Source organism: Vulpes lagopus, chromosome 5 (assembly GCF_018345385.1).
Source record: "Vulpes lagopus strain Blue_001 chromosome 5, ASM1834538v1, whole genome shotgun sequence".
In the NCBI taxonomy this organism is placed as follows: domain Eukaryota; kingdom Metazoa; phylum Chordata; class Mammalia; order Carnivora; family Canidae; genus Vulpes; species Vulpes lagopus.
This window is the reverse complement of record NC_054828.1, coordinates 57,152,334-57,178,593: the sequence shown is the minus strand read 5'-3', so window position 1 is coordinate 57,178,593 and position 26,260 is coordinate 57,152,334. Positions and strand designations below refer to the sequence as shown.

Here is a 26,260-nt window from a genome sequence, read left to right as displayed (position 1 = left end):
GCCCAATAACCTGTTTGTCTATCTTCCCCATCACCATCCTCATCCTTCTTATGGCCCCAAGATCTCCCTGTGAGATGAAGTCTAAGTTTCTCCGAAGGCATTCAGGTCCTCCTCAAACAGGATATTATTCCCCATCACTGCACCTTAACCTTCACCGCTAACTCTAGGCCAAGAGATCTATCTTTTTAGTAATTATAGGGCCCATTTCTGTAACTACCGAAACTGGGATATTATTCTAGTTAAAAGCAGGGTGGCTAGGAGGCTGGAAGCTGCATTTATGTAGCACTCTACATAAAATGCACTGGACACCAACTATTCCTACACAATAAATGGGATTTTTCTCATGGAAATCAAGGTGAAGGTACAGCAAAAGCCACAACTGGGGGGAGGGGGGCGGTTGGTGCGTTTTTGAAAATGGGAAGGAGAGCAAAGTGAAAAAGCAATTGCTCACAATCAGCGGTTAATTAGATATATTTATAGAGAGACAATTTTCTTTTACTTTGTGATTGTTGCTGGCTATGGTTGGCTTCCTGACTTCTTTTAAGATGACATACTATAGTGTGAGAATTCACCAGAGTAACATGCATTTGATTTATTGACTTCATACACTAGAGGTGATGTTCAGGTAACCGTGGACTTTCCAGGTTTTAAGGTCCTGGAAGGGGTAATTAAAGCCGTTTTCACAGTTATTTGCATCATCATTCGTGGCAGGTGGGATGCCTTGTTCCCCCAAGGCTCATCATTTTGGGGCCCCGGGTACGTAAGTCATAGATGCTCTTCTGGGAGCCTCCAGCCTACTCGGACGCTTAAGGTATTACGTGGAACAGGTAAACAAAAGGTGAAGTCCCAGGGAGGCTGGCTCTAATGTCACACTGGACGTGGCTCCACATCCCATCACTGTCACTTACAGTGGTGACCGGGCACATGACTGGAGCTCACTGGAGCTCAGTTTCCGCATCTGTAAGACCCAACAGCACCAACTGCACAGAGTAGTAAGTGTTGAGGGGAGATGGAGGCAAAGGTGAGGCTTGGCCCCAGCAGCCGGTGAGCTCGTGGTAAACAGCTGGCATCCACGCTGCGGCTGTCCTTGCTGCGAAGAGTCACCCTGGCCAGCAACACCACTGGATGTGCAGATGCGAGTGACAGCTGAGGACTGAGGTCAAACAGGTTGGCTCCATGAAGGACATGGGTTGGAGCGAGCTTGGAAGTTCAAAGTAGGATTTAGAGACGCGAGAGGGGGGTGGTGGAGTGGGAGAGCAGCCGACCGCCTCTAGTGAGCACGGAGTCAGGTGAGCACCGATGGAAACCTTGACACCGCCAACCCCAGGGTGTCCTTGGGCAGCCTCGCTCCAATTCTCCATATGCACGACTGAGACTTTCCCAGTAGTATCTAGAGTGCTACATAAACGCTGCATCACGAGAAGGCCCTTGGTCTCTCCTGCCAACCACACTGCTGCCCAGAAGGCTTCCCCTGAAAGTAGAAACTCATGAGTAGAAACTCATGATCAAGCACCTACTGTGTGCCTCTCAACCTTACTGTTAATGTTAGGTATACAGTGATACAGTGCTTACATGAAAATAACTCTTATCTTTCTGAAATGTGTGCTGAAATATGTATACATGGAATCAGACGATGGCTTGGATTATGTCAGAATGGTGGGGGTCGGGGAGGGTGGAGATACAGCTGAAATAAGATCAGCGATCAGTGGGTAATTGTTGAAGGTAGCTGCCGAGCACATGGTAGTTAATTATACTGCTCTGTTTGCTTTTTTAACGTGAGTTTTTTTCATATAAAAGGAAAGCAAAACCAACACCAAAAATTCCTGGAAATCTATATGCAAACTTTATTTGCATATTATATGGTTAGGGGCATATGTTCATCTTCCCTGGTACACATCCATACAGATAGCACGGGCTTGAGTTCTACAAAATTATCCTTTATCCCCCAGGGGGATTCCAGCAAATTGATGTCTGGAAATGGAAGGTCAAAAAATGATTCTTTGTTCTTCTCTTATACTGTCAGGGCAAACAAGATCTTACGTCTTTCTTGCTGAGCTGTAGAATGTCATGGCCACCAGCGGAAGCCAGGCTGATGGAAGCAGCATCTCCTCAAAAGGAGATCAAGTTCAGAGCACTAGGTTGGTTCATTGCATATTCATAGCTCAGCCTGACCTTAGAATTCCTGAGACAAGTAGACTGTCAACGGCTCGATGGCTAAGTATTAAAATCCATCACCAGAAGTTCCACACAATTGAAAATTAAGAGCTGCTTATAATTTCTTCGCACTAAAACACATTTAATCACTTTTCCGTCCTCGTGCAGGCTACATATACATAGATTTAAGGTAATTTGTCATATACTTTTTCTTCTTTAAAAGTTGACTTGAAAAGTAGTAACAAAATGCCATCTGGTAATTTGAAGGAATAATACCAACTTAAACGTTATATCCATTCTGCAGAGTAGTGGGAAGACCTGGAGTTGAGCCAGCAAACCCAGGTACAAGTCCTGGTTCAACTACATACTAGCTGTGTGGTTTGTGATTCGTTAATTCTCATGAATGTCAATCTTACCTCCAACTGAAAGTAATCATAGTAAACTTGCTCTATTTGTCTTGTGCTTTTATAGTATCTAAAATCCTTCCACCTACTTTATTCAGTAGGTAAGAGTATAAAATATATATTAGACTGACCACATACCATTAAATTTTCTTTCTAGGGAGTGCTGGGAAGGGGCAGGTTGCATCACGGTTGAGAGCTGGGTTCCGCCAAACAGCCTTTTCCAACACTTGCTAACCAAGTTGCTCTGAGCAAGTCACTAATCTCTCCAGGCCTGTTTCCTAATTTATAAAATGGGGATGATAATACATATAACGCCTACATTACAGGGTGATTTTGAGATCTCACGTGGTTCGTACATACATTCTAGAACAGTGTTTGTCACATACCAAGTGTGTCGTAAGTTTACTCGAGTGTTATTTCCTTCCTGGTTAAGATAATAAATATTCTCAGGTATTATAGATTTAGCCAAGAGGAATGGTATCAGAATCTTAATGCCAACGTAAATAAATAAAATCTTTTAAAAAAAAAGGGGGAGGGCAGCCTGGGTGGCTCAGCGGTTTAGCCGCCGCCTTCAGCCCAGGGCCTGATACTGGAGACCCAGGATTGAGTCCCACGTCGGGCTCCCTGCGTGGAGCCTGCTTCTCCCTCTGCCTGTGTCTCTGCCTCTCTCTCTCTGTCTCTCTCTGTCTCTCATGAATAAAAAAATAAAATCTTAAAAAAAAATTAATGCCAATGAATGATAGAAAAACTATGTCAATGGTTCTTGAACTTCACTGTGCATTGATTCACTGTGATAATTTGTTTAAAATCAGACACCCGAAGCTCTGCTTCTTCTACATTCATTATATGTGGAGTAGAAACCAAGAACATATGTGCTTTTATAAGGAGTTCTGCTAAAGATTTTGATGCAGGTAGCTCACAGACAGTATTGAGAAGTGGTTGACTTATGTTTAAAGCTCTGGATTGTGGGATCCCTGGGTGGCGCAGCGGTTTAGCGCCTGCCTTTGGCCCAGGGCGCGATTCTGGAGACCCGGGATCGAATCCCACGTCGGGCTTCTGGTGCATGGAGCCTGCTTCTCTCTCTGCCTATGTCTCTGCCTCTCTCTCTCTCTGTCTCTCTGTGTGTGTGACTATCATGAATAAAAAAAAAATAAAAAATAAAAAAAATAAAAAAAATAAAAAAGCTCTGGATTGTGTCCTCTAAAATTCATGCGTTGGAACCCTAACCCCCTAGGACTTCAGAATGTGACTGTATTTGGAGATAAGGCCTTTAAAGAGGTAATGAAGTCAAAATGAGGCGGTTAGGGTGGGCCCTAATCCGATATGACCGGTGTCCTTCCAGAACACAGATGACCAGACAGGGGGATGAGCATGGCAGGATACAGCAAAAAAGGGCAGCCATCTGCAAGCCAATTAGAGAATCCTCAGAAAAAAAGCTGCTGACACCTTGACCTGGGACTTCTAGCCTCCAGAATCATCAGAAAATAAATTTCTATTATTTAAGTCACGTGGTCTGGTATTTTGTCATAGAAGCTCTAGTAAATTAATACAATAAATAATATTTTGAAATGGATATAATAGCTGATACGGTGACTTGGTAATTAATGCTCCTAAAGTGTTTCTTACTAAAGACAAAGGAATTAGCCATATTAAAAGAGCTAATTGTTTTCACACTTTGTTCTAGATTATTAAGTAGCTGAAACTGCCTAACAAGAAGGCATATACTATAAAGATGGTCTTCGTATATGTGAAGCTCTCTATTACCAGACCACCACTTCCCTGGGTTTTATAACCTACTTATAACCCAAGGAGAAGATATCATATTTTTAGAATACATATATTCTTCATTTTACCTAAAACATTCATTTTATTCATTCGTATCTATCTATCCCCCATTCATCTAGCCATTCATTCATCCATCTGTCCATCCATTTAATCAATATTTATTGAATATCATGTGCTCGAAGCCATTTTAGATACTGGAAAACTACTAATTTGTGGGAAGAAACAAGCCCCCCCAAAGATTCTAAATGAAAACTCTAAAGTTTCATTTAAACCAACTCAAGTGCCCTTGGCCTGCATTCAAGTACAGAAATAAATGGATGGCCCAGGAGGATTCCAGTGAATTGGTATCTAAAAGGAGAAACTACAACTTTGTTCTAGAGAATTTTAGGCAGAGTGGTCCAGCTTTGCCAAATCTTGCGATATTTTAGGGGAACCCATGAATCTGGTACTTATGTGAATTTTCCATTTTTAAAGCTGGTAAAATAATCTGGATTTTTCTCAAATGCTATGTGAGCCAAACCAAACACATTACTATTTAGACACCTAGACACCCTTAGGAGCCACCGGGTTGCGGCCCTCTGCTTAGACTCCGAGGACACAGTGTTATAGGTGTTAGAGTTCTTCCATAATGTCTTCATTATTTGATTTGTTACAAATTCACAACTAAATAATCTGGCTTTCAATTTATGGTTATCGCATCAACCAGCTTCATGACTAAAGAAACCTGAGAACTGCCCAATGTCTCTGGGACTATGGAAGCATGGCGTCTGCGGGGCAGGGCAGGGTCTTCATCCAGGAAAGAAATGGGAAAGCTCTGTCCCCACCTTCATCATGACCTTCCCTCCCCTCTGCACAGACCGCCAGGGCAGGGACGGGGTTTTGTTCAGCGTCCTCATGAGCACACTAGTCACCACTTGGCATACTTCCCTGCAGTACCCACGCTTGATGAATGTTTGCTGAATCCACATATGTTTTGTTAATTCTGATTTAAAATCTGGGGGGAACACTGATTGTCGGTAAAACAGTTCCCATTTAGTTATAGTTTTTTTTTTCTTTTTATCTTTAAGGTCAAGTCTACATGACAATAAACTAATTGTTTCGGACAACTTATCAGGAAAAACCATCAGACAAATCACACTCAGAATGATACAGAGATAATCTAAGCAACTGTTGTATCTTTAGCCAAACCATGTCTTGCTCTCATTCTCTTTTATTCTAGACCGATCAGACCGGCAAAATGGAGTAAGGAGAGCTCAACACATTTTGAATAACTCTTTTTTGTTTGAAGTTATATATATCCCAGACTTAATAGTCTACTACTAGCTGCTCCTACTTCACTAAGAATAAAACATGCTTTGCAGAGTTCATTTCTGCAGCTTAGCAATTTAGAGAAATCCTAGTACTTTCTCTCCACTAAATAAAAAAAAATTCACATATGTCCTTAAAATGTAGAAAGCACTGATGACAAAAAGCAAGTAACAACCAAACCAACCAACCAACCAAAAAAAAAAATCTTCCCCAAAACATTTAAAAAATATCTTCATTAAAAACATCTTTATTTAAATAAACTTATTTTTTAAATGTAGAGAATCCTAAGCATTATACTATCATATAACATTCTATAACCGTCACCTGCAAATTTCATTCTTCACATTTATCACAGACCTCATAGAAATTGTGGTGAAAAGTATATTTGTGATACTGTAAAAAGTAACTCCTTCAGAAAAGTGATGAAAACTTGAATGCTGATGAAGCCTTTTTTTTTTTAACTCAACATAGTCAATAAAATGCAAATATTTCTTACATTTCACAAATGTCTCCGGACTTGGCACACCTACATGCATGATTAAACTTGGAGTGCCATCCGACTAGTGACACCCACGGTGAGTCCTTTTCCTATTTTTAAACCTGGTTCTGCTCCATTCAACAGACATCTTAACAAATGCAATGAACACATCTGGAAGTTCTATGTCATAAATTTCACAGTAGTGGCAATCTGAGAGTTCACAAAACTATCCTCACACACCAAGGGACCAACGAGTTTATGCCTAAAAACCTAACCACTTGAACTTATGTAAAATGTTCTAATTATATGGTTGATTTCAGTCTCTCTCTGGTTCTGTATAAAACATAACCAACTTCTTCACCAGTAGTATTTCTTTTCAATTTAAGTTCCTGCAAATCTCTGAAATGATCTCGAAGTTTCATCTGAAGGAAGCCTTCAGTAATCAGGCTTTCTTAATTTTTCTCCGAAAAAATAAGGGAATTGATATTTGATTGACTTATTACATGAACCCGGCTGCATTTCTTGACTCTGCTCTAACTGTCCTGAAAACTGAAAGGTCTCACATCTCTTTAAAATACTATGGCTAAGGAACCAATCTCTGTTCAGGTCGAACGTGAAATTGTAAGAAGGACAACACATTTCTTGTAATAAGGACAACACATTTCTCAAAATGTGCCTTCCAGAATTTTTCTGTTAGGCTTTCTGAATAGAAGTAAAAAGTTCACCATTGTGACAAGTAAAGATAAGGTTAAAAGGAAGAGTAATGAAGTCATAAAACATCAAAGTTGTTGGAGAATTTAGAGCACATCTAGTGGGGAGCTGATAGGAATAGCGAGGTGAGAGCATGACAGTCCTCTACCTAAGTGGTTGGCACTTGGTATGAACGTGGCCAAGTCTGACACTCTTATTTTACTTTACAGACAAGAAAACTGAGGCAGGGAAGAGAAACTCTTCCTATATACACCTGAAAGGGTTTACCAGAACCCTAAGGAAAATAAGTGACTTGAGGTTCCTTTGGTAAAGGACCTTCTCTGATATTAGGCTGTTTTGGTTATTCAAGTCATACAGATGAATTTTCATGCCCTCATTTGAAGGGACTTTTCAAAATCCCCCCCGTGAATGGCTCTATTCTATTCCTGAAAGTTTTATGTCCTGGTTCCAAAAATAAAGCTAAGTTGCCAAAGGCCTATCTCTCATCATTGCACTTCCATTATTTATTCTAAAAACATTTACTTAAAATTATCCCGGGGCTTGACAATTTAATGTGATGGAAGCTCAGACCACATCACTTTGACAAATTTAATAAACTCCCTGCACAACCCACAGCTCCTGTCTGCTGCACACACCCCCCAGCCCCGCTTCAAAGAGCCGGTCCGCTGTCTTCAGCACTAAGGAGATCTCTAACTGTCAATCAAGCTGCTTCTGGCCAGATGTGAGGAAACTAGGCATCTTGGTCAATATTCATCCTCACGGGCGTCTTTACCTTTAGGTCATGTTTGCCTGGACCTCAGGTGAACCCTCCCTTCCCCCCCCCTGCAAAGTGCAAAGTGGCCCGCGCCGCCGGCTGCACCTGCCGCCCTTTACCTGTTTGCAAGAGCACCGAGGTCTCTTCTCCGTCCAGAGACACAATCCTGAAGTGGTAGAGGGTTCCCGCCTGCAGGTCCTCGGGGTGGCAGCCGTAGGTGGCGTTGTCCATCCGCGTGGGGTGGCACCAGGCCACCCCGGCCGTGTCGCTGCCGTAGGCGAGGCTGAAGTTGCAGGGGGACCCCGAGGTTCTCCACCGCAGGGACGCGGAGCGGCTGGCCGCCGCCGACTCGGTCACGGTGACGTTGCACCTCACGGGCTGCCCGGGGCCGGCCTGCAAACCAAGCAGAGCGGCTGCAGCCAGGGCCCGCGGGCCGCCCCCGGGTCCCCGCCGGTCCCCGCGCGCGCCGTCGGCCTCGCCCGCAGCCCGAGGGGAGCCGCTCCGGGGAGGGGGGCGGGGGGAGCCCCGCGGGGAGCCGGCAGCCACCTGCCCCGGGGTCGGGGTGGGGGGGCGGGGGGTGGGGGTGGGGGTCCCCGCGCGCGCCGTCGGCCTCGCCCGCAGCCCGAGGGGAGCCGCTCCGGGGAGGGGGGCGGGGGGAGCCCCGCGGGGAGCCGGCAGCCACCTGCCCCGGGGTCGGGGTGGGGGGCGGGGGGTGGGGGTGGGGGTCCCCGCGCGCGCCGTCGGCCTCGCCCGCAGCCCGAGGGGAGCCGCTCCGGAGGAGGGGGGCGGGGGGAGCCCCGCGGGGAGCCGGCAGCCACCTGCCCCGGGGTCGGGGTGGGGGGGCGGGGGGGTGGGGGTGGGGGGTCCCCGCGGGGAGCCGGCGACCACCTGCTCCGGGGTGGGGGTGGGGGTCGGTGTCCGCTGCGGGGTCCCCGCGCGCGCCGTCGGCCTCACCCCGCAGCCCAGGGGAGCCCTGCGGGGAGCCGGCGGCCACCTGCTCCGGGATGGGTGGGGGGACCCCGCGCGCGCCGTCGGCCTCACCCCGCAGCCCGAGGGAAGCCCCGCGGGGAGCCGGCGGCCACTGCCCCGGGGTCGGGGTCGGGGTCGGGGTCGGGGTCGGGGTCGGGGTCGGGGCGGGGGTCGGGCCGGGAGCGACGGGGCCCCAGGACGAGCCGTGGTCCGGGCGGGCCCCGGGGGCGCCCTCGGGGGCCTCACCTGCAGCAGGCTCAGCGCGGCGCACAGGGCCAGCCCGGCCCCCCGGCCCAGCATCGCGGCGCGGGCGCACCTGTTGCGCTGGGCGCGCTGCCCCCGGGCCGGCCTCGCGCGGGGCCCCTGCGGCGGCGGCTGCTCCGGGCCGGGGCGGCGGGGCGGGGCGGGGCGGGGCGGGGCGGGGGGCGCAGCCCTTCCCACGCTGCCATGCTGACCCGCGCCGCCCGCCCGGCCCCCGCCGCCACTTCCGCAATCAAAAGGCAATTTCCTCGTCTCCCGGCGGAGGAACAATGCGCCGGCGAGGGGGGGAGCCCCCCGGAGCCCCCGCCCCCCGCGCGCCCCTCCGCCCCGCGACTTTCACTTTCCCCACCCGGTGGTCCCGCCCTCCCCCCAGGCGGTGGCCGCGGTGGCTCCCCGCCCCCTCCACTGCGCCCCCCCCCCAGCGCCCCCCCAACTTCCTATCTTCCTCCGCCGCTTTCCCGGGGCCTCCGTTCCCAGGGCCCAACTGGACCGCAGCACAGCTCCCTTCCCGGAGGCCTTCAGTAGGGTGCGGCCGCCCCCTCGCCTGCCCGCGCCCCCGGGCGCCCCTGCACCCCGACACCTGCAGCAGACGCAGGCCCCCAGCGGATCCTGTCCCGAGGTCGCTGCACCCCCTGCACCCCCTGCACCCCGACACCTGCAGCAGACGCAGGCCCCCAGCGGATCCTGTCCCCTGTCGACCTGACCCTTCTGTTTCCCGGGAACTCACTTTCCCCTTTCTCCGGGATGGGACTGAGGTCGCTGCACCCCAGGGCACCCCCCTGCACTCCCTGCACCCCGACACCTGCAGCAGACGCAGGCCCCCAGCGGATCCTGTCCCCTGTCGGCCTGACCTTCTGTCTCCCGGGAGCTCACTTTCTCATTCCTCCGGGATGGGACCCAGGTCGCTGCACCCCCTGAATCTCACGCACAAGGTGCTGACCAAGAACAAGTCCTCACCGCCCGTCGTTGGCCGCACAGACCAAACGGCAAAGCGGGTCCATCCAGTAGAGAAAACCATTGCGTCCGTAATAGCCCAAGCACGGAAGGAGGCGAGAAATCTCTCCTTTGAGGAAAATACTACTGATGGCCCAGCTCCCACACCTAGTACCGAAATTGGAATTTACCGTGTTCAGCACTAACGATGCTTTTTAGCGACCAACTTGGTACCTGAATGATCATGTATCTGAAAATGGACCTTGAAAGAGTCCCCAACAACCAAAGAGCCAGGCGGTGTCATTGCACACAGCTGATTACAGCAAGTGCAGCCACGGCTTGTATAATGCTTGACCGCTTTTCCTGGGTGCCATCCCCGACAATTGCCAGAGGAGATGAAGTTTTTCACATTTTAATTTTTCGAAACTGAATACTCCGGAGCCAAGTCAATAGGAAGAAGGTCATACTCCCCCCCCCCTTTTTTTTTTCCCAGATAGGCAGATCAGACATAAAGCTATACTATCGACTTCTGTACCAACTGTATCTAATTTGAGGAAAAACTGAAAAAAGGTGAAAATTGTTCAGGAACAATTTTCCTCTCACGATTCTTTTAGAAAATATGTTTTAAAGAAATATTTTAATGAAAACAATGAAATTTCTACCTCTCCAGAGATTCTACGGGCTTTCAATCTGCAGCCAGACCAGAGATCTCAAATCTCCTTTTCAAGTCAGCAAACACTCAAAGGTCAAACCTGAACTGTGTGTATTTCTGGGAAAACAATTTTTCCTCTTTCCTTGCCCAATGACTTGGCTTCCAAGAGAGCTTTTGTGGCCCCTCCGGATTTTGCCCCCAAGTTCAACGGCTTTTCACAGCCTGGAACGCCTTTCTGCAGCATCAAAGATAGTCCCCACCTCCCTCTGTCACCTACGGGGGCAGCCTTCCGCCCTTACAGGGGTCTTTTTGCAGCTTTATTCCTTTTCAACATTACCTTTCTCTTTTCTTGCTGTATTCAGAAAGCAATGTGGTTTCCTTGCTGTCAAACTGGAATCATACCACTCCAAATACTTCCCAGAGCTATTTATGACCAATAAATAAGCTCACAGGTGTGAAAGCACCTATGTAAACTTTTGCATACTGTCCAGATGTCGGTGTGTCTGGTAATAGCATGGATCCCGATCACATTTTTAAACGAATTTTAAAGATTCATCCACAAAAAAAAAAAAAAAAAAGATTCATCCACCAAGTACGTTGCGCTTTCCTAGCTCCTGCTGCCTATCTTTTGCTTTGTCTTATCCATTGAGGTTTATAAAATTTTCTCATAAGTTGCTGCTCGGATATGAAATCTTCTCACCCAAATATACCAAATACTCTTCTGTCCTTTACCAAAATCTTCAGTAAGTCCTATCTCCTCCAAATTTTGCCAAGCATCATTTTTTTTTTTGCCACAAGCTACTGTACCCTGTAAATTAATCTAAAAATTATGTTTCATTTTCACCATACTGTCTAACATTCTTCCTACAATCAGTCCTTCCTTTGGTGCAGGCAAATGCATCAAGAAAGGCAAAATTTGAAGGACTAATCCAACAAGACGATAACAAAATATCCTTACTACACAGTTTAGAGGCTTCCAGACTCTATGTTATTAGCATAACATAGAGGTTGGGGTACGAGATGGAAAGCAACAATAATTTGTTATCATTCATTCGGATGTTCTTAGCACAACGTTCTCATCTGTGGACTAGTGATCTGCTAGTGATCTGCTACTAATCAGATCAATAGATCAGTAGTGATCTGCTACTAATGCCCTTGGAAAGAGGAATTTGGAAAAGAAGGAATGACTTCTTTAAATAGGATTATTTTATTTTTGACCTAGCAAAGAGAGACACATACTTAGTAAAATCATGTGCTGTCATTTGTTTTACCATCAATATATATGAAGACTGATAGCAACGCATAAAGGAAAGGACCAGGAGACATTGGGGACATTTCTTTTCCAAAGTTATGTAACCCCTAATTCTTTTTCCTGGAGAATCTTAAGGCTTACAGGAGAGTCCCTCCTGCCCCCAAATCAATGGATCTGAAGTTAGGATTAATTAGGATTCACATATTATGCGACAAGGAGGAAAAGTTTAAACTCAGGCTTTTACTGACTACATTTTTCTTTTCTAAAAACCAATTCTATCAATACAAGGAATTAGAACTGTAATGGATTCAAAGCAGTTTGGGCCTGGGGAAAGTTGCCAGATATTGTTTTCTTCTATGAGGAGTTTATTTGAAACTACTGTACAAAGTATAAATAAATTGATTCATTCTTCTCCTTTGTTCTCATCTTTGTTTGGAATTCCTCAACTTCTTTTGAACCGATTTATCCTGCATCCTGACACTGCATATGCTTTGGAGGTTACTGCATTCCAGGAATTTGGGACCTCCTCTCTTTGCCACTAGGAAACCTGTCCCAGACTGCACAGGAAGGGGTGGAGCTGCTTCTGATTAGAGGAGAGTGGACAAACAGCTGCCTTTTAAACAAACTGTCCTAGCAATTAATTGTGATAATTTACATATTCATAAATTATGCATTCATGGATGAAAGCACGGCTCTTATCAGCTCGTGAACACAGATGTTGACTGAGACAACCGGTCATCTGGGGTCCGGGGGCCACACGTTGAGAGCTGCTCCTGCAGATCAGGGTTTGAGCTGGATGTGGGAAAGGTGGGGGGTGGGGGAGTGGGGAGGGCAGAGTAGATTGCTGAAGTTATTGTTAATTCAAACTCCTCACCCATGACCTAAAAAGCTGTTGGTGACCTGGCCTCTCTTCTGCTGCTCTCTTATGCTCTGGTGGCCTGGGTCTGATGATCATTTTTACTCATTCATTCAGCAAATATTGACTGAGCACTTACAGTGGGCCTCGAATTTGGAGACACCCCAACACAGGCGCTGACATTTCCTGCCCCCCTGACATTTCTACCTGCCGGTCCATCTGCTTGGAGCACTCCACCCCAGGGTCTCTGCTCAGTTATCTTCCTCTCAATCTCTAGTTCTCAGCTTAAAGACACCCCTTATGTGGCCAGGGCCCTTCTGACCCCTCAAGGAAAAAGCGTCCTTTAATCATTATTCATCTCAGCAATCCATTTGTTTAATTCCGAGCATTAATGACACCTGGTAATAATATAATGACCTGTATGCTCGTGAAGCCTGACTTTCCCGAGCATATGGAGAATTCCCTTAGGGCAGTCTTGGGCTTCTTGCATAGAGCTTGGCTTGAAAGAGTTTCAACAAATATTTGTTGAGAGAATGGATGAATGAAGCAAGGGAGGGAGGTGGGAAGGAATCTTTGCATCTGCTCAGTAAATACTGTTATGTGAATAAATACTCCCATCGAGTCCTTGTAAACACGTTCTTGCTGGATGCCCCCATATCTTGGAAGGGAAGGAGGAAAAGAGAAGCAGGAACAAAGGAGATAGGGCCAAGGCATCAAAGAAGACTGATTTTGGAGAAAACGAGGTGGGAAAAGATATGAGAGGGAGGGAAGATAAAAGGAGGAAAAGAGAGAGGGGGGAGGAAGTCCTATTCTTTGGCATGCTGGCTCTCAAGGTACAGCAGGGCATCCTCTGAGAAGTTGCTAGAAATGTAAATTCTAGCTCACAACCGGAGGGATCAGAAATGCCGCAGTGGAGCCGGTTTTCAATAAACCTTGCACCAGATACCGTTTTCTATTCAAGAGACTTAGTAATACCTTATTCTTGTTCTTTTCAATTTGAATTCTGAGCTCTCTGGTTGCAAGAAGAGGCGAGTTAGAAGGTCCTAAACTATTTTAGAATGTGTCAAATCAGTGAATTGGTGATATAATATATAATAATATATTTCATATGACATACGCATATTTTTATATTATACAAAATATATTGTTTCTATTATGTTTATTTGGAGCAAATAGGATGTTTATAACTTCTCGTTGAAAATAAAATGTGGATGCTGAAGGAGCAACATGCAACCGACTTAATAAATACTAGACGGAGGGTCAATTCTGATGCTTTTTCCTCCAAGGAAGTACTTTTTGTCACACGGCCCTCGTGTGTTTTTCCCCAGATATTGTTAGGAAGAAGAAGGCCTCGCCATCAGGGAATGTGTCCATTAAAGCTGATTATAAGACAATGAATCCTTTTCTAAGTTTTAATTTGAACTGGCTCAATAGTAAATTATGACAGACATGGATACACTTTCACTAGCGGCTCTCATGCATTTAAAAAGCGGGGCATTCAAGTTTAAGGTAATTTGGAATTGCTTAGTTTTTTGTTTTTAAAGGACCCTGACTATCCTCTTCTGGGTTTAGAGGTACTGTTTTTGGGATACTTGTATTTAAGGAATCTTTCCAGCTTCCTAGGTCTTAAGCTTCCTAGGTCTTAGGTCTCCAGGAAAATGGAAATAATAAAGGCAGTTAGTGGTGGAGGGGGTGGCGGTAGGTGTTGTAAGGATGAAATGACAAGGACTGTGTCATATGTTATGCAGGGTCCTTGGCTAAAGGGCTCAACACGTGTCAGATACCATGATTATTAGTGGTGATAAGAGGATATGAATCCCAATATGTCGTGGACACTGAGCCCTAATACTAGTGGGTAATGCTAGGGGGTAATGCTAGAGCATGACAAGTCCATGGATGAGAACATTGTGCTGAGAACATCCGAATGATAACAAATTATTGTTGCTTTTCATCTCGTACCCCAGAGAAACTCTTGGTAGATGAGCACAAAAGACTTTTAAGGGCCACTCAGGTTGGTGGCTTTGCCGACGTTTTTTTTTTTTTTTTTTTTTTTAAGTCCTGGAAGCGTGTGGGATGCGTCTCTAGCACCAGGCTCCATCTCCCTTAGACACGTCTCTAAGGTTTCTTGGTAGGTTTTTCTACACCGCTTTCTACCCCTCTTCCCCACCCTGGGTGTTTTGTTTTGTTTTTTTGTTTTTTGTTTTGTTTTGTTTTTGGTTTTTTGTTTGGTTTTAATCTGGAAGAAAGGGCTTTGCATAGCTTTTGTCGCAGCTTTGTAACCATCCAGGATGAATGACTTCAAACAAGGTGTGACTAACCGCCCTTTCGACCTCCAGGGCTTCTGCTGCATCTTCATTCCTGCCTCTCTGTCCCCACTGTCCCACCCCCGGAAACCTCTGCTCACAAATGCTCCGAGTCAAGGTTCTAAGGCATCCTGGGTCTGTGTGGGCCTGGTTGCTCCTGCCCCGGCCTCAGGAGCTGGATCCTCATTTCCACCAACGTCCAGACCCTAGCCGGGGAGGCAGACAAAGCGTGGCTAACACGGCCTTTAAGGAAAAGGAGAACAAGAACAAAAAGAAATGATCACCTATTTCATCTCTCTTAGAAAGTGATGATTGGAGGGTGGAGTCGGTCCTCTTTTTTTTTTTTTTTCCTGTGTATCATGTTGCCAGAACATTATTTCCCACAGATTCTTTGAAGGTTGTAGACACAGGGCTCAGTATTTGGCCAGGATATGTGCCTTTTCTGGACTCTATAGTGTGATCTTCACATTGTTTTTAAAATAATTCTATTTTTTTATGTGGATATGTTGAGAAAAATAGATTTTACATTTTTTTAAAAATCTGGATTTTGACTTATCATTAAAAACACCAAGACATGGAGGCTTGTTGGGCTCACATTCTGCTTCCCTGGTCCCTGTGACCCCTCACCCCTGCTTCCCCCTTCTCTGCTGGAGGAGGCAGATGCAGGGCATCCTAGAGGCCCCTGGATGGTGGGGCCGACAGTGATCAAAGTGGAAGATCAAAAAGGTTCTTATCATGTTTTTCAAGAACATAATGATAATACCGTCAACCAGATTATAACCCTCATGAAGGAAAGAGCCATGTATTTTCATGATCTAACCCACATCCCCAGTTTGTAGAGACTCAACGTCTACTTCATAGTGATTGAGGGATGGGTCAGGTCTCCCCCACTGGGCAGGGGCATGACTCAGTATGTGTGAATCTGGAACACAACCTCATTCTTCAGCTCTCCAGGGCACACCTGCAACCCCTAGAATCCCAGAGCCCAAGAACACCTAAAACCTAAGGGCCAACCAGCCCCTGTTCCAAGTGGACAGACCCTGACAACTCTGTGGACAGTCTCATGCTCCTCAGATCATCAGGAGGTCGCTTGATTCAGGCCACTAGGGCCAAAAGTCTTAGCAAAGCGCACCTTTCTGGTATCCTCTCCCCAGCGGTGCTGGTCTGGACTGGAAGGAAGGACAGGCTCCCAGACAGGGAGCCGACACAAATGTTCACAGCCACCCAGACAAAGGGTAAGCATCCAGTAAAGCTAGCAACAGGGTGCACTCCTTGGCCTGCATCTATTAGAAATCCCCAGCAGAAGAGCTTGAGGACACGCAGGTGCCTCTTACGGGCCTCCCAAGCAGGAGCTTCCCTCGTTGGGATCTCATCTGGATTTAGCAAGGAGGATTTCCTTTGCCAGCTCCCCCAGAGTGTGGGAAGAAGGGAAAGGATCTTTAAGGATGAGGATGGCTCCTGGAGTTCACGGCTTGTTCACGTGGGATAGGCAGGTGCAGTCCCTGTGCGCGGGGCTGGAAGGTGCAGTTTGCAGAGCTCTTTCACTGATGTTCACACTCATCAGCAGGCTCATCCTCCAGCTCTGACTCTTGGCTTTACTGTTCTTTTTTGCAAATTCATCATCATTTCTTTACCAGTGGCTGTCTGCATTCCTCTTCCTCTGCCCCTACCTTCTCTCCCTGGTCCTGAATAGACAGGCTAAGCTGCTGCTCTCCCCCTAACAAGAGTGGCAGCCCTTGGACCCCAGCCTCGAAAAGCCCTTAGGTGAACTACAGTTTTAATTTTGCAGACTTTTAATTCCTTTCAAACTTAATCATCTTAAGAATTGTATAGGATGCTTCCAGAGGCCCTTACCCAGACTCACTAATTCCTCTGCTGTTAGTTTTTTCCTTTTTTTTTTTTTTTTTTAATTTAATTTTTTATTTATTTATGATAGTCACAGAGAGAGAGAGAGAGAGGCAGAGACATAGGCAGAGGGAGAAGCAGGCTCCATGCACCGGGAGCCTGATGTGGGATTCGATCCCGGGTCTCCAGGATCGCACCCCGGGCCAAAGGCAGGCGCCAAACCGCTGCGCCACCCAGGGATCCCAGTTTTTTCCTTTTTTAAAGACATCCCGCCACATTCATTTTATCTCTTTCTCGCCATATATACTGTGTTTACCCGAACTGGCCTTTCAGGGTCAGTCGCACATGTCCTGAGATAAGCGTGTGGTCTCCATGAAGTTGTCAAATCCAGAGACTTCGAAATTGTTCCCATGTAATGCTTTAATGCACAATCGATATTTCAAATTTGTTAATTGTCTCAATAAAAGCCTTTTTAGTGCTTTTTGTTTTGTTTTGTTTTGTTGGTTTTTGCTTTTTTCCCACATGACGATCCAGCCTAGGATCCTGTATTGAATTTCGTTGTCAAGCCTCTTCATCTTCTTTCATCTGGAACAATTCCTCAGCCTTTCCAAATGATCCTTATGACATTGACCTTTTTGAATGATACAGGTCAGTTCTTTCTCTAGTATTGTCCTCTGTTTGCATTTGTCGGATATTTCCTTGCTGTTAGATTCGGATCATATGTCTCCAAACAAACTGATTACTCCGTTATTCTCACAGAGATCACAAACCTAATTTCATATTATGATCAGTGGGGACTTTTTCCCCCTCTGGGTGCTGAGGGCCTGTGTCAGTAAATGCTGATTCCGTGGAGATGGAGGCAGAATTTTAGAATCTGTATCTTTAAAACTCTTGCCCAGGTGCATCTGGGGCCTGGAAGGCCGGGCCGAGAGCCACAGACTTCCCATGTCAGTTAGCACATCACCCTTCTCGAGTGACACCATCTCCCCCTTTCTATTTTTTTTTGAAGATTTTATTTATTTATTCATGAGATACAGAGAGAGAGAGAGAGAGAGAGAGAGAGGCAGAGACACAGGCAGAGGGAGAAGCAGGCTCCCTGCGGGGAGCCCGACGCGGGACTTGATCCCGGGACCCCGGGGTCATGATCTGAGCTGAAGGCAGACGCTCAACCTCTGAGCCCCCCAGGTGCCCCATCTTCCCCTTTCTTTGCCAATCTCCCTACCGCCTCAACCTCATCTGCTCAGGGAAAGCAACGTGCCTGAGAAATCCCGGCCGCTTAGGGAGCCCATCCCGACGCACGTGTTGTTTCAGGGCAGCATTTCTATGTGCACGTGATTCACAGTGGGACAAAATGTGAACATCGTCTTTGCTGAACACAAAACACAAAGTAATGCAAATCATAACGAAAAACAAAAGAAAGAGAAAAGATCCTTGAGATTTTAAAGCCAGAGGACTTTAAATTGGAGTAAATTACAGACCATCTTACGCTGTTGGCGCATGGCAGGCCACATCAGTGGGCAAACTAAGAAAACTGCAGCTTGTTGTCAGGATTGGGCTTGAGGGATGCTGGTTATTAATTAGGGCCTCTGGGAACCCGTCCCTTCCATGAGATACTCCTCCTAGAGTGGCCTTCCCGCCCTCGCAGCAGTCTCGGGACCTGCTTGTCCCGTATCCCAAGCACACTAGACCACCTAAGAGTCCTTGTTCATGAAGAACGATCAGGGGATGGTTTTCTGGCTTCTGTCTTCTGGTTTTGGGGCTTTTTGCTACATCTTTGCACTTCTCCCTTTAGGTATTTGGCTCAGTAAAGGGGGCATATTGTCCTATCTTTAGCTCGAGCTACAGAATGCTGGTAGCAGCGGACACTTCCCCTCTATACTTTAAGTGACACCAAAGGGTAGTGGAAGGGGAGGTGGGCAGAGGGTTGGGGTGACTGGGTGACAGGCACTGAGGGGGGCACTTGACGGGATGAGCACTGGGTGATCTGCTATATGTTGGCAAATTGAACTCCAATTAAAAAAATATTTATACATATATAATAAAAAAAATAAGTGACACCATCACAGAGGTTACCCCGGAATTGAGGGACGTAAGAGGAGGTGGGGATTTTCTGCATTTGCCTCGTTACTGCCTTGGAGGCTCACAGTGGGCTGTGATCTCTTTGAAGGCCAAATGGAAGGAAGCACAGCACTCTTGAGGCCCGAGCAGCACCACAATGGCTATTCATGAGCTGAGGAAGTGCGATTCCTCTCCCAGGCCCAGCCCGGTAGGGTAGGGGTGGGGGGGGGGCAGAGGGGGGTGCCTCCAAGCAAGACTCAGGGGGTATTTAGCAGAATCCGAAACAACCGGGAACATTTTTTAAGTTTGTGTTGCACGTGTTGTCCCCCTGAAAGCGATTTTGGGTAAGAACATGAGCTTTTCTGCTTCTTACAACCATGCGAGGCCGAGGGCAGGAAGGCTGCAGCGGAGACCAGGAGCTGGCAGTGACCGCCCTGATTGTGCGGCTGGGGGGCAGCCGGGGGGCTAGGCTCTCAGCTCAATCAGGTCCTACTCCCCGCAACTGCATCATGAGGCAGAGGACCCTCAGTTACCCTCATTAGACAGAGGAAGCAATTATGACCAGAGCCGAGTAACTAGTAGACGCCACCGCCGGGATTTAAACCAGGTTTCTGCAACACAGGAGCCTTAGCTCTTCATCCTTGTGTCACCCCCCCCCCCCAAGGTCACACGGCTGCGAGGGGGCCAGACTGGGCTTCAGAGTCTACTACTCAACCAACAGACAGAGGCTGGTCAGCTTTTGAAGCCAAGGGGAAGTCCAGGGCCCACCCCCTCTCTCCCTGTGGGGGAAGAGCCAAATGTCCACTTCATATTTGGCTCTTCCCCCTGCCCCTCATCATTTGGTCCCCCAGTGCACTGACCCAGAGCAAATGGCTGGACTATGCAGGGCACATTTCTGACACCTACATCTGGCTTCATCTGCAACTGGGCCAGTGCACAGGGAGTGTGTACAGAGACACAGTTTACCCTTGTGTGTGTGGCATGTGGGGGTGCCTGGCTGAGAGTGTGCCTGGGGCTGGAATCTGGCCCGTGTGCCACTACCACGTCTTATGCATTCATGGTGGACCTCTGTGTCTGGAAACATCCTTTCCTAATCACCACAAGGACCCTAGGGTCTAGTAGCAGTTCCCTATCTGCCCAGGCTCCACTCAACCACCCGAAGCCCCACTCCTTTTTTTTTTTTTTTTTTTAAGATTTTATTTATTTCTTCATGAGAGACGGGGGGGAGGGGGGTAGAGACACAGGCAGAGGGAGAAGCAGGCTCCATGCATGGACACTGACGTGGGACTTGATCCCGGGTCTCCAGGATCACACCCTTGGCCAAAGGCAGATGCTCAACCACTGAACCACCAGGTGTACCCTAGGCCCCACTCCTTAGAGAATGTACCCTCTGTGAAGGAACAGCAGGAGGCTGTAATGTGATAAATTAATTTCTGCTCCTCAATTATTTAGCTTTCATAGCACCCTGGCCCACCATCTCTTAACACAATGCACCGAAGTGCAATCAAATGTGGAAAACTGAGGCATCAAGAAGTCTATGAAGGAGACATCGTTGGTCAGGGACCGGATTTGTCTCGGTCAATGGTTCTTAAACTTCAGGTGCATCTGTGTGACTTGGAAGGCTTGTTAAATCCCAGATTGCTGGGCCCTACACCCAGAGTTTCTGATTCAGTGGGTCTGGAGTCCGTACTTTGAGAACATCTGATCTAGATATTTCCTAACTCACATGGTAGACAAGCTTCTGGTTTCACCAACTTTGTCCTTGCAAAGACTCACACATGCACCATGTAATGCTATTATAACGGTAGGGACAACATCAATAGCTACACAGGGGTTTCCAGCACTACTAGGCCCACGACTGGTGTTAGTTGATTTAGTTCATGCCTAGGGTGAGGGGGAGAGGGGAGGGAGAAGGAGGGAGTTAGTTTTGAAGCCATGTACTGACCCAGGTCTACAGCCTTCCAAAGGCAGTCTCCTTACACTGACAGGCGAGGATGTGAAGAATGAGGGGAAAAGGGAAAAGTAAGGAAAAAAATTCTGCTCCCAAAGACTCAATTAGGACAACTTTGCAGTAGCATTACTGCAATTTGTAAGCAATTTGTAATTGCTTCAAATTATGTCATTTGGCGTCTAGCTTCATTAACAGGAACTCTACGTAAGAGCATAAAGTGAGCGAGTGTGCAGGGGAGTGTGTGTGCGTGTGTGTGCGCATGCGCTCTTCTTGCTCTGCCGTTTTCTAATCCCTTGACCTTGGCCAAGTCCTTAACCTCTTTAAGCTTAAGCTAGGCATCTCCAAAACAACAACAACAACAACAACAACAACAACAACGAGAATAATAAATACCATGATAGATTAATTTCATGGCCATAGTTTCCTCCCACCCCATAGGCATGGCCCTTGGCTACGTGACTTTGAGGCTCTCCCCACTGAAACATCATATCTGTTTTCCCTGCCTTCAAGTCTGGCCTGGCCGTATGGATCACCAGAATGTGGCTGAAGTGATGTGTGAGTCCAGCAGCTGGGCCCCCAGGAGCTTGTAGCTCCCACCCTTGCCTCCTTGCAGAGCTCCCTGAAGCATCATGTGAAGAAGCTGGGGGGCCTGCTAGAGGAAGAGGGGCCAGGTGGAGAAGCACCGAGATGCCCCTTCCCGCAGCCAGCACTCACTGCTGGTCAGGCAAGGCAGGCTATCGTGAATCTTCTAGGGCAGCTTACCCTCCATGCTACCTGCACCTGCCAGGGTGAGCTCCGGGGAAAGCACCCGAGGAACCACCCAACTGACCAACAGAATCAGGAGAAATAGCAAACTGCCATTTTTTTTTTTTTTTTGACTACTAAGTTTTGGGGAGGTTTGTTATACAGCGACAGAAAGTGGATACAAGTACCCTTCTCCCAGAGTAAATGAAAGTGCTTAGCATAGTTGGTGGCATACAGATCTTAGATATTATTTTTATCTCCTAGATTCTCTTCTTTGTAGATATTGCACAGTGTCTCTTCATGTTCATTCCTCATAACTCAGACCGTGGATGAAAGGGAAAAACACAAATACATGCCACTTTCCCTTTGGAAGTGTTTCGTGTCATCCCCACTCCCCTTTCCCAGTCCCATTTTCCAACCCCAATCTGTCATTTGATTGTGGATCTAGAACACTACGGTCACTGCATAAGCAGTAATTAGTAGTAATGACACACATGGCATTTCCAAGCATAAAATCTTAGTATTTCAGTTCTTATTCTTCTCTAGATTTCTATTTCACAGTAAGTGTTCTAAATTCCTGTTACATGTAATTCCACCTAGGTTACATGGAATGGGAGCAAAAGGGATGGCAGGTAATTTAACAGTGTCACTAATTAAAATAACAAGTAGGAACCAATGACTAGTTCTGGATGGAGACTCCACTTGAAAATATGTATTTGAGATCTTCATCAATATATACTCAACTTCTGTACTTGGGAGAATGACTACAGGGCTCTTATACTGTTGAATTCTTTTCTACATTCTTAGCAGAGTGCTGGGCAGACATGCAATGATTCTGACTACACTGTGCTAGGATTTTATTTATCATTTATTCCCACATCCTCCCAAATGTCAGGCAAATGGAAGGCACAGAATAAATGAGTACAGAATAGAAGATTGGACTAAAGTGATAGACTCCCCAAGTTTCTTTAAAATGCAAATTTTAGGTAAGAATTGAAATCACTTTCTACCTTTCCATTCCACCCCATCCCAGTTCCTTCACCTCTCTCCTTCCCACTCTCCTGGGTTACTCTGTTCTCCTTTAGGCTTACTTCAGATACCCCTCTTACCAGAAGATACTTCTTGAAACCTTCACACCAGTTGGGGACCTTGCTTTTGTATTCCATAAGATTCTACGTATCCTAAGATACGTAGGTTTCTATTTCCCTCAACACCACAGCAGATAATGCGTTTCTTCAGGGCAACAATTTTTGTCATTTCTCTTTGTGTCTCAGTGAAAGATAGAAATAACAGCTATTATTTCTGAAATGTTTACTAAGGACCAAGTGCTGTAGTAAGTATTTTACATGTATTATCTCTCCCAATCCTTGCAACAGCTCTTGGAGGTAGAGGTTCCATTTTATAGATGAGGAAACTGAGGCTCAGAGTTTAAGTAATTGCTAGGTCAGTAGCTAGTAAGAGGCAGAGTTAGGGGATTGACCTCAAAGACTGAGTTCTCAACCACTCTGTTCTGACATTAGTTAGGTTCTCAAGAAATGTCTGTTGACTTGATGAACACTTTTCTGAAGTTATTAAATTGAACAATCATCAATGCCTCATTCCCTTTATTTTCTTATAATATTCTTTGGGGGGAGGAGAGGTTGAAGAGTGATTAAGAGATGAAATGGAGGGATTCAGAAGGGAGAAAAAGGACTGGAGACTTAGCCCTTGAAACACTAAAGTATTAAACATATTAAGCCCGAGATACACACAAACTTTAAAACACTAAGGCAATTAAAAAGTACGAGGCTCTTCAACATGACCATCATATCTTTTTTTTTTTTTTATGACCATCATATCTTGACACTGACAGTAGATGGGTCATTTACTGGCCAAGTGTCAACAATTCCACCCACTTCCATACCACCTCAATCGACTCATTTCCCCAGCACTCCATGACATTTTCCCCCATTCTATTTCCCTGCACTCTGCTCTACTCCACTCCACTCCTCTCCTTTCCGTTTCATTCCACTCTTCTCCATTCCATCAAAGAACAAAAACCACTGAATTTATAATACCAATCCATCTGAAATGTGTGGTTATTGTGTACTCATAATAAACAATCAAACCAAATGAATATAATCCCATGCCTTAGCTGCTGTCTCAAACTTTCTTATATGCTTCCAAACCATTCCATTACATGGAATTACACTTTTCATTACACTCCACTGCACTTCATGCCATTCCACTCCCCCCTCCATTTTTCTTCACTCCATCACACACCTTTCTTTTCCTTTCTACACAACTTTATAATGTATTAAGCATTATATTCAGATTCGGGAGATGCAGAGTTGAATAAATGCAGTCCCCACTCTCACATTTGGACTTTTCCTGTCATCTGAAAGCAGACCACCTCACTTCACAGCCCAGTTATACTAAGCCAATCCAAATTCATCACAGACCAGGTGCTATCTGATGAAGAAGACAACTGACACACAAAGAATTTCTTTTTTACCGAATTCCAAGCAATCGAGTTTATTTTATTTCTCTCTTATGCTCTTCTAGGTATTAAGATAGACTACTTTTCAAAATTACTTTCAAAGGACAGGCATTTTTTCCCTCCCAAGTAACCTTTTCTTTCAAAATATCAAACTACAGCTATTTATAATTGACTGTTATAGAGTAAACCTAGTGCTAAATCAAATGATGGTCTAGCAGAGATGCCTTGACTAAAGCATTAGAGTCATGGAAATCGCAATTTTAGAAGCTGCCTTTGGAAGGACCACTCAGCTTCCCAAGACATAGTTAAGATTTTGTCTGAGCTTCAAGGAAAAGCTGGGACATAAGTCATGACTTGGACTACTCGATACGTACTCATTCTGGTGCTGCATCTGAGCGCTCATAAACATTGCAGTGGATTTCACTTTGGGAAAAGACTAAGAAACAAACACCAAAACACACCCTGCTCTGTCTTTACCATGACCTGAGCCTGCAAATCCAACTCTGGCGTTGAGCTCTGTATGAGCTCTGTGTGAGCTCTGTAACACAGCCCTGGGTTGGCCCAAAGGCTAGTGTGCCTTTCACATGGAGTTGGGTGTCCTTGTCTCATCCCAGTAGAGCCTGGCCACCTCTCTATGTTTGTTTCACAATGGTCAAATGTGAGAGAAAATGGGAAAATATTTTTGCTAAAAGGCAATTAATTCTTCAATATTCAGGCAGATAAGTTTCCATTATACTTTCAGCATATTTCTTATTTGACATACTTAGTGTGTGTGTATATATATATATATATATATATATATATATATATATATATAGTATAGTATAAATATCACTATAGTATATGATACATATATCGGTACAATCTGTGCTTACTTCTTTTTCTGTACTGGTATGTATGTAATAATATATGCTATATACTTAAAATATACACTTAAGTTTTTGTGTATTGTGAAAAAAGTTTATATATATATATATATATATATATATATATATATATATATATATATTAGAATTTAGGAAGGTCTCATGACCTCTCTGGATGCTCTTTATACCACTTTCTTATTTGACATACTTAGTATATATATATGTGTGTATATATATATGTATATATATATGTCATAATATCATATATATATATTTAAACTTTTTTTTCAGATGTAAGTGAATGCTCTTAGCAAACTAGTGTTAGAATGACATTTTGGCTGAGACGCTTTCAGCCTAAACAAGAAGGTGCTCCACGAAAAAGTGTTCAATTTCAAAATAAGTGTCAAATCTCACTCACGTCCATGATTAGAAGGGCTCAGGAGTTGGAGATTTAGAGTGAGTCCTGTACCAACTCCTGATGGCAATCTCAAGTACCAGCTCTCCTGCTCTCATTTCCTGTCTTCCCTCCCCACTTTGCAAGCCCTGACAGGGTTGGAACCATAATGATACAACTAGGAGATGTGGGTAAAAAGCTAGGTGGGAAGTGGGAGATTTTGGACAAGCCCCCTTTCCCTACTTCAAGCCTAAAGGGAAGGGATGATAAGAGAGGACATGCTCACATTTAAATTGAATTTAGAGTGTGGGTTACTTCCTGAAACGAATATCTTTATTCATGGGTTGAGAATGAGTGTTGAGTTTTAAAGTGGTATAAAGAGCATCCAGAGAGGTTATGAGGCTTTCCTAAATTCTACTCAGAGGCAAGGGAAGCACCTGTTTGCAAGGATGATTTATAGTAAAGGAAAAATGAATATAAAAACAAAGTTCCACAAGTTATTCAATGTGGGTTATGTTTGCTTTGTGATTAACTATGAAGTGTGTCCCTACTAGCTGGGGACCAGATGCAACATTAAATTCTGCAAAACGTGAAAGAAAGCAAAGCCCTAAATGGGTGTTAAGTCACACGCCTAGTGTTGGGCTTTTACCTTCTTTCCATTACTTGGTTTGTTTATTAGAAGCCGGCTAAATACTGCCAAATGAAGCAGCAGTTTTGATCCGCCTTTGCGGGTTACACTTCTGTAATTGCACTACGATGGCCCCAAACAGAGGCCTAAAACCGTGAAAGGTAAGCAGAACTGAAGGGACGGACACTTCAAACTACAACACTACGTGAGCAGACTGTAGGACCGCACGGTCGCCGCCCCCTGGCCATCTGACTCCTGTCACTCTGTGGGGGCTGCTGTGGAACTGTTAGGCGCCTTCACTTATTTGAGCATATTCACAGATCATAGATTCCAGAATCCTCCATTGCTTTGTGACTCTTTCCACTCCCTTATGAGCATCAACGATTGTGACGTCTACGCAGGGGAATCTGCAGGGTTTCCATTCCTATATCCTGGTGCAAGGTTAAGCACGAGACTATGGATCCTGACTTTGGTT

At 45.8% G+C, this 26,260-nt stretch overlaps 1 protein-coding gene across 3 annotated transcripts in view; it reads right to left on the bottom strand.

The window, feature by feature from the left end:
- Nucleotides 1-26,260, bottom strand: part of PTPRB (protein tyrosine phosphatase receptor type B) — a 124,489-nt gene that overhangs the window by 84,936 nt on the left and 13,293 nt on the right. For 2 of the 3 annotated variants that reach the window (XM_041754206.1, XM_041754207.1), the window contains exon 4: nucleotides 7,714-7,987. In XM_041754206.1, the coding sequence (XP_041610140.1) occupies nucleotides 7,714-7,987 (274 nt within the window). Of the gene's footprint in view, nucleotides 1-7,713; nucleotides 7,988-8,809; nucleotides 8,966-26,260 lie in introns of those variants that run through there. The other variant, XM_041754208.1, reaches the window with a different exon arrangement.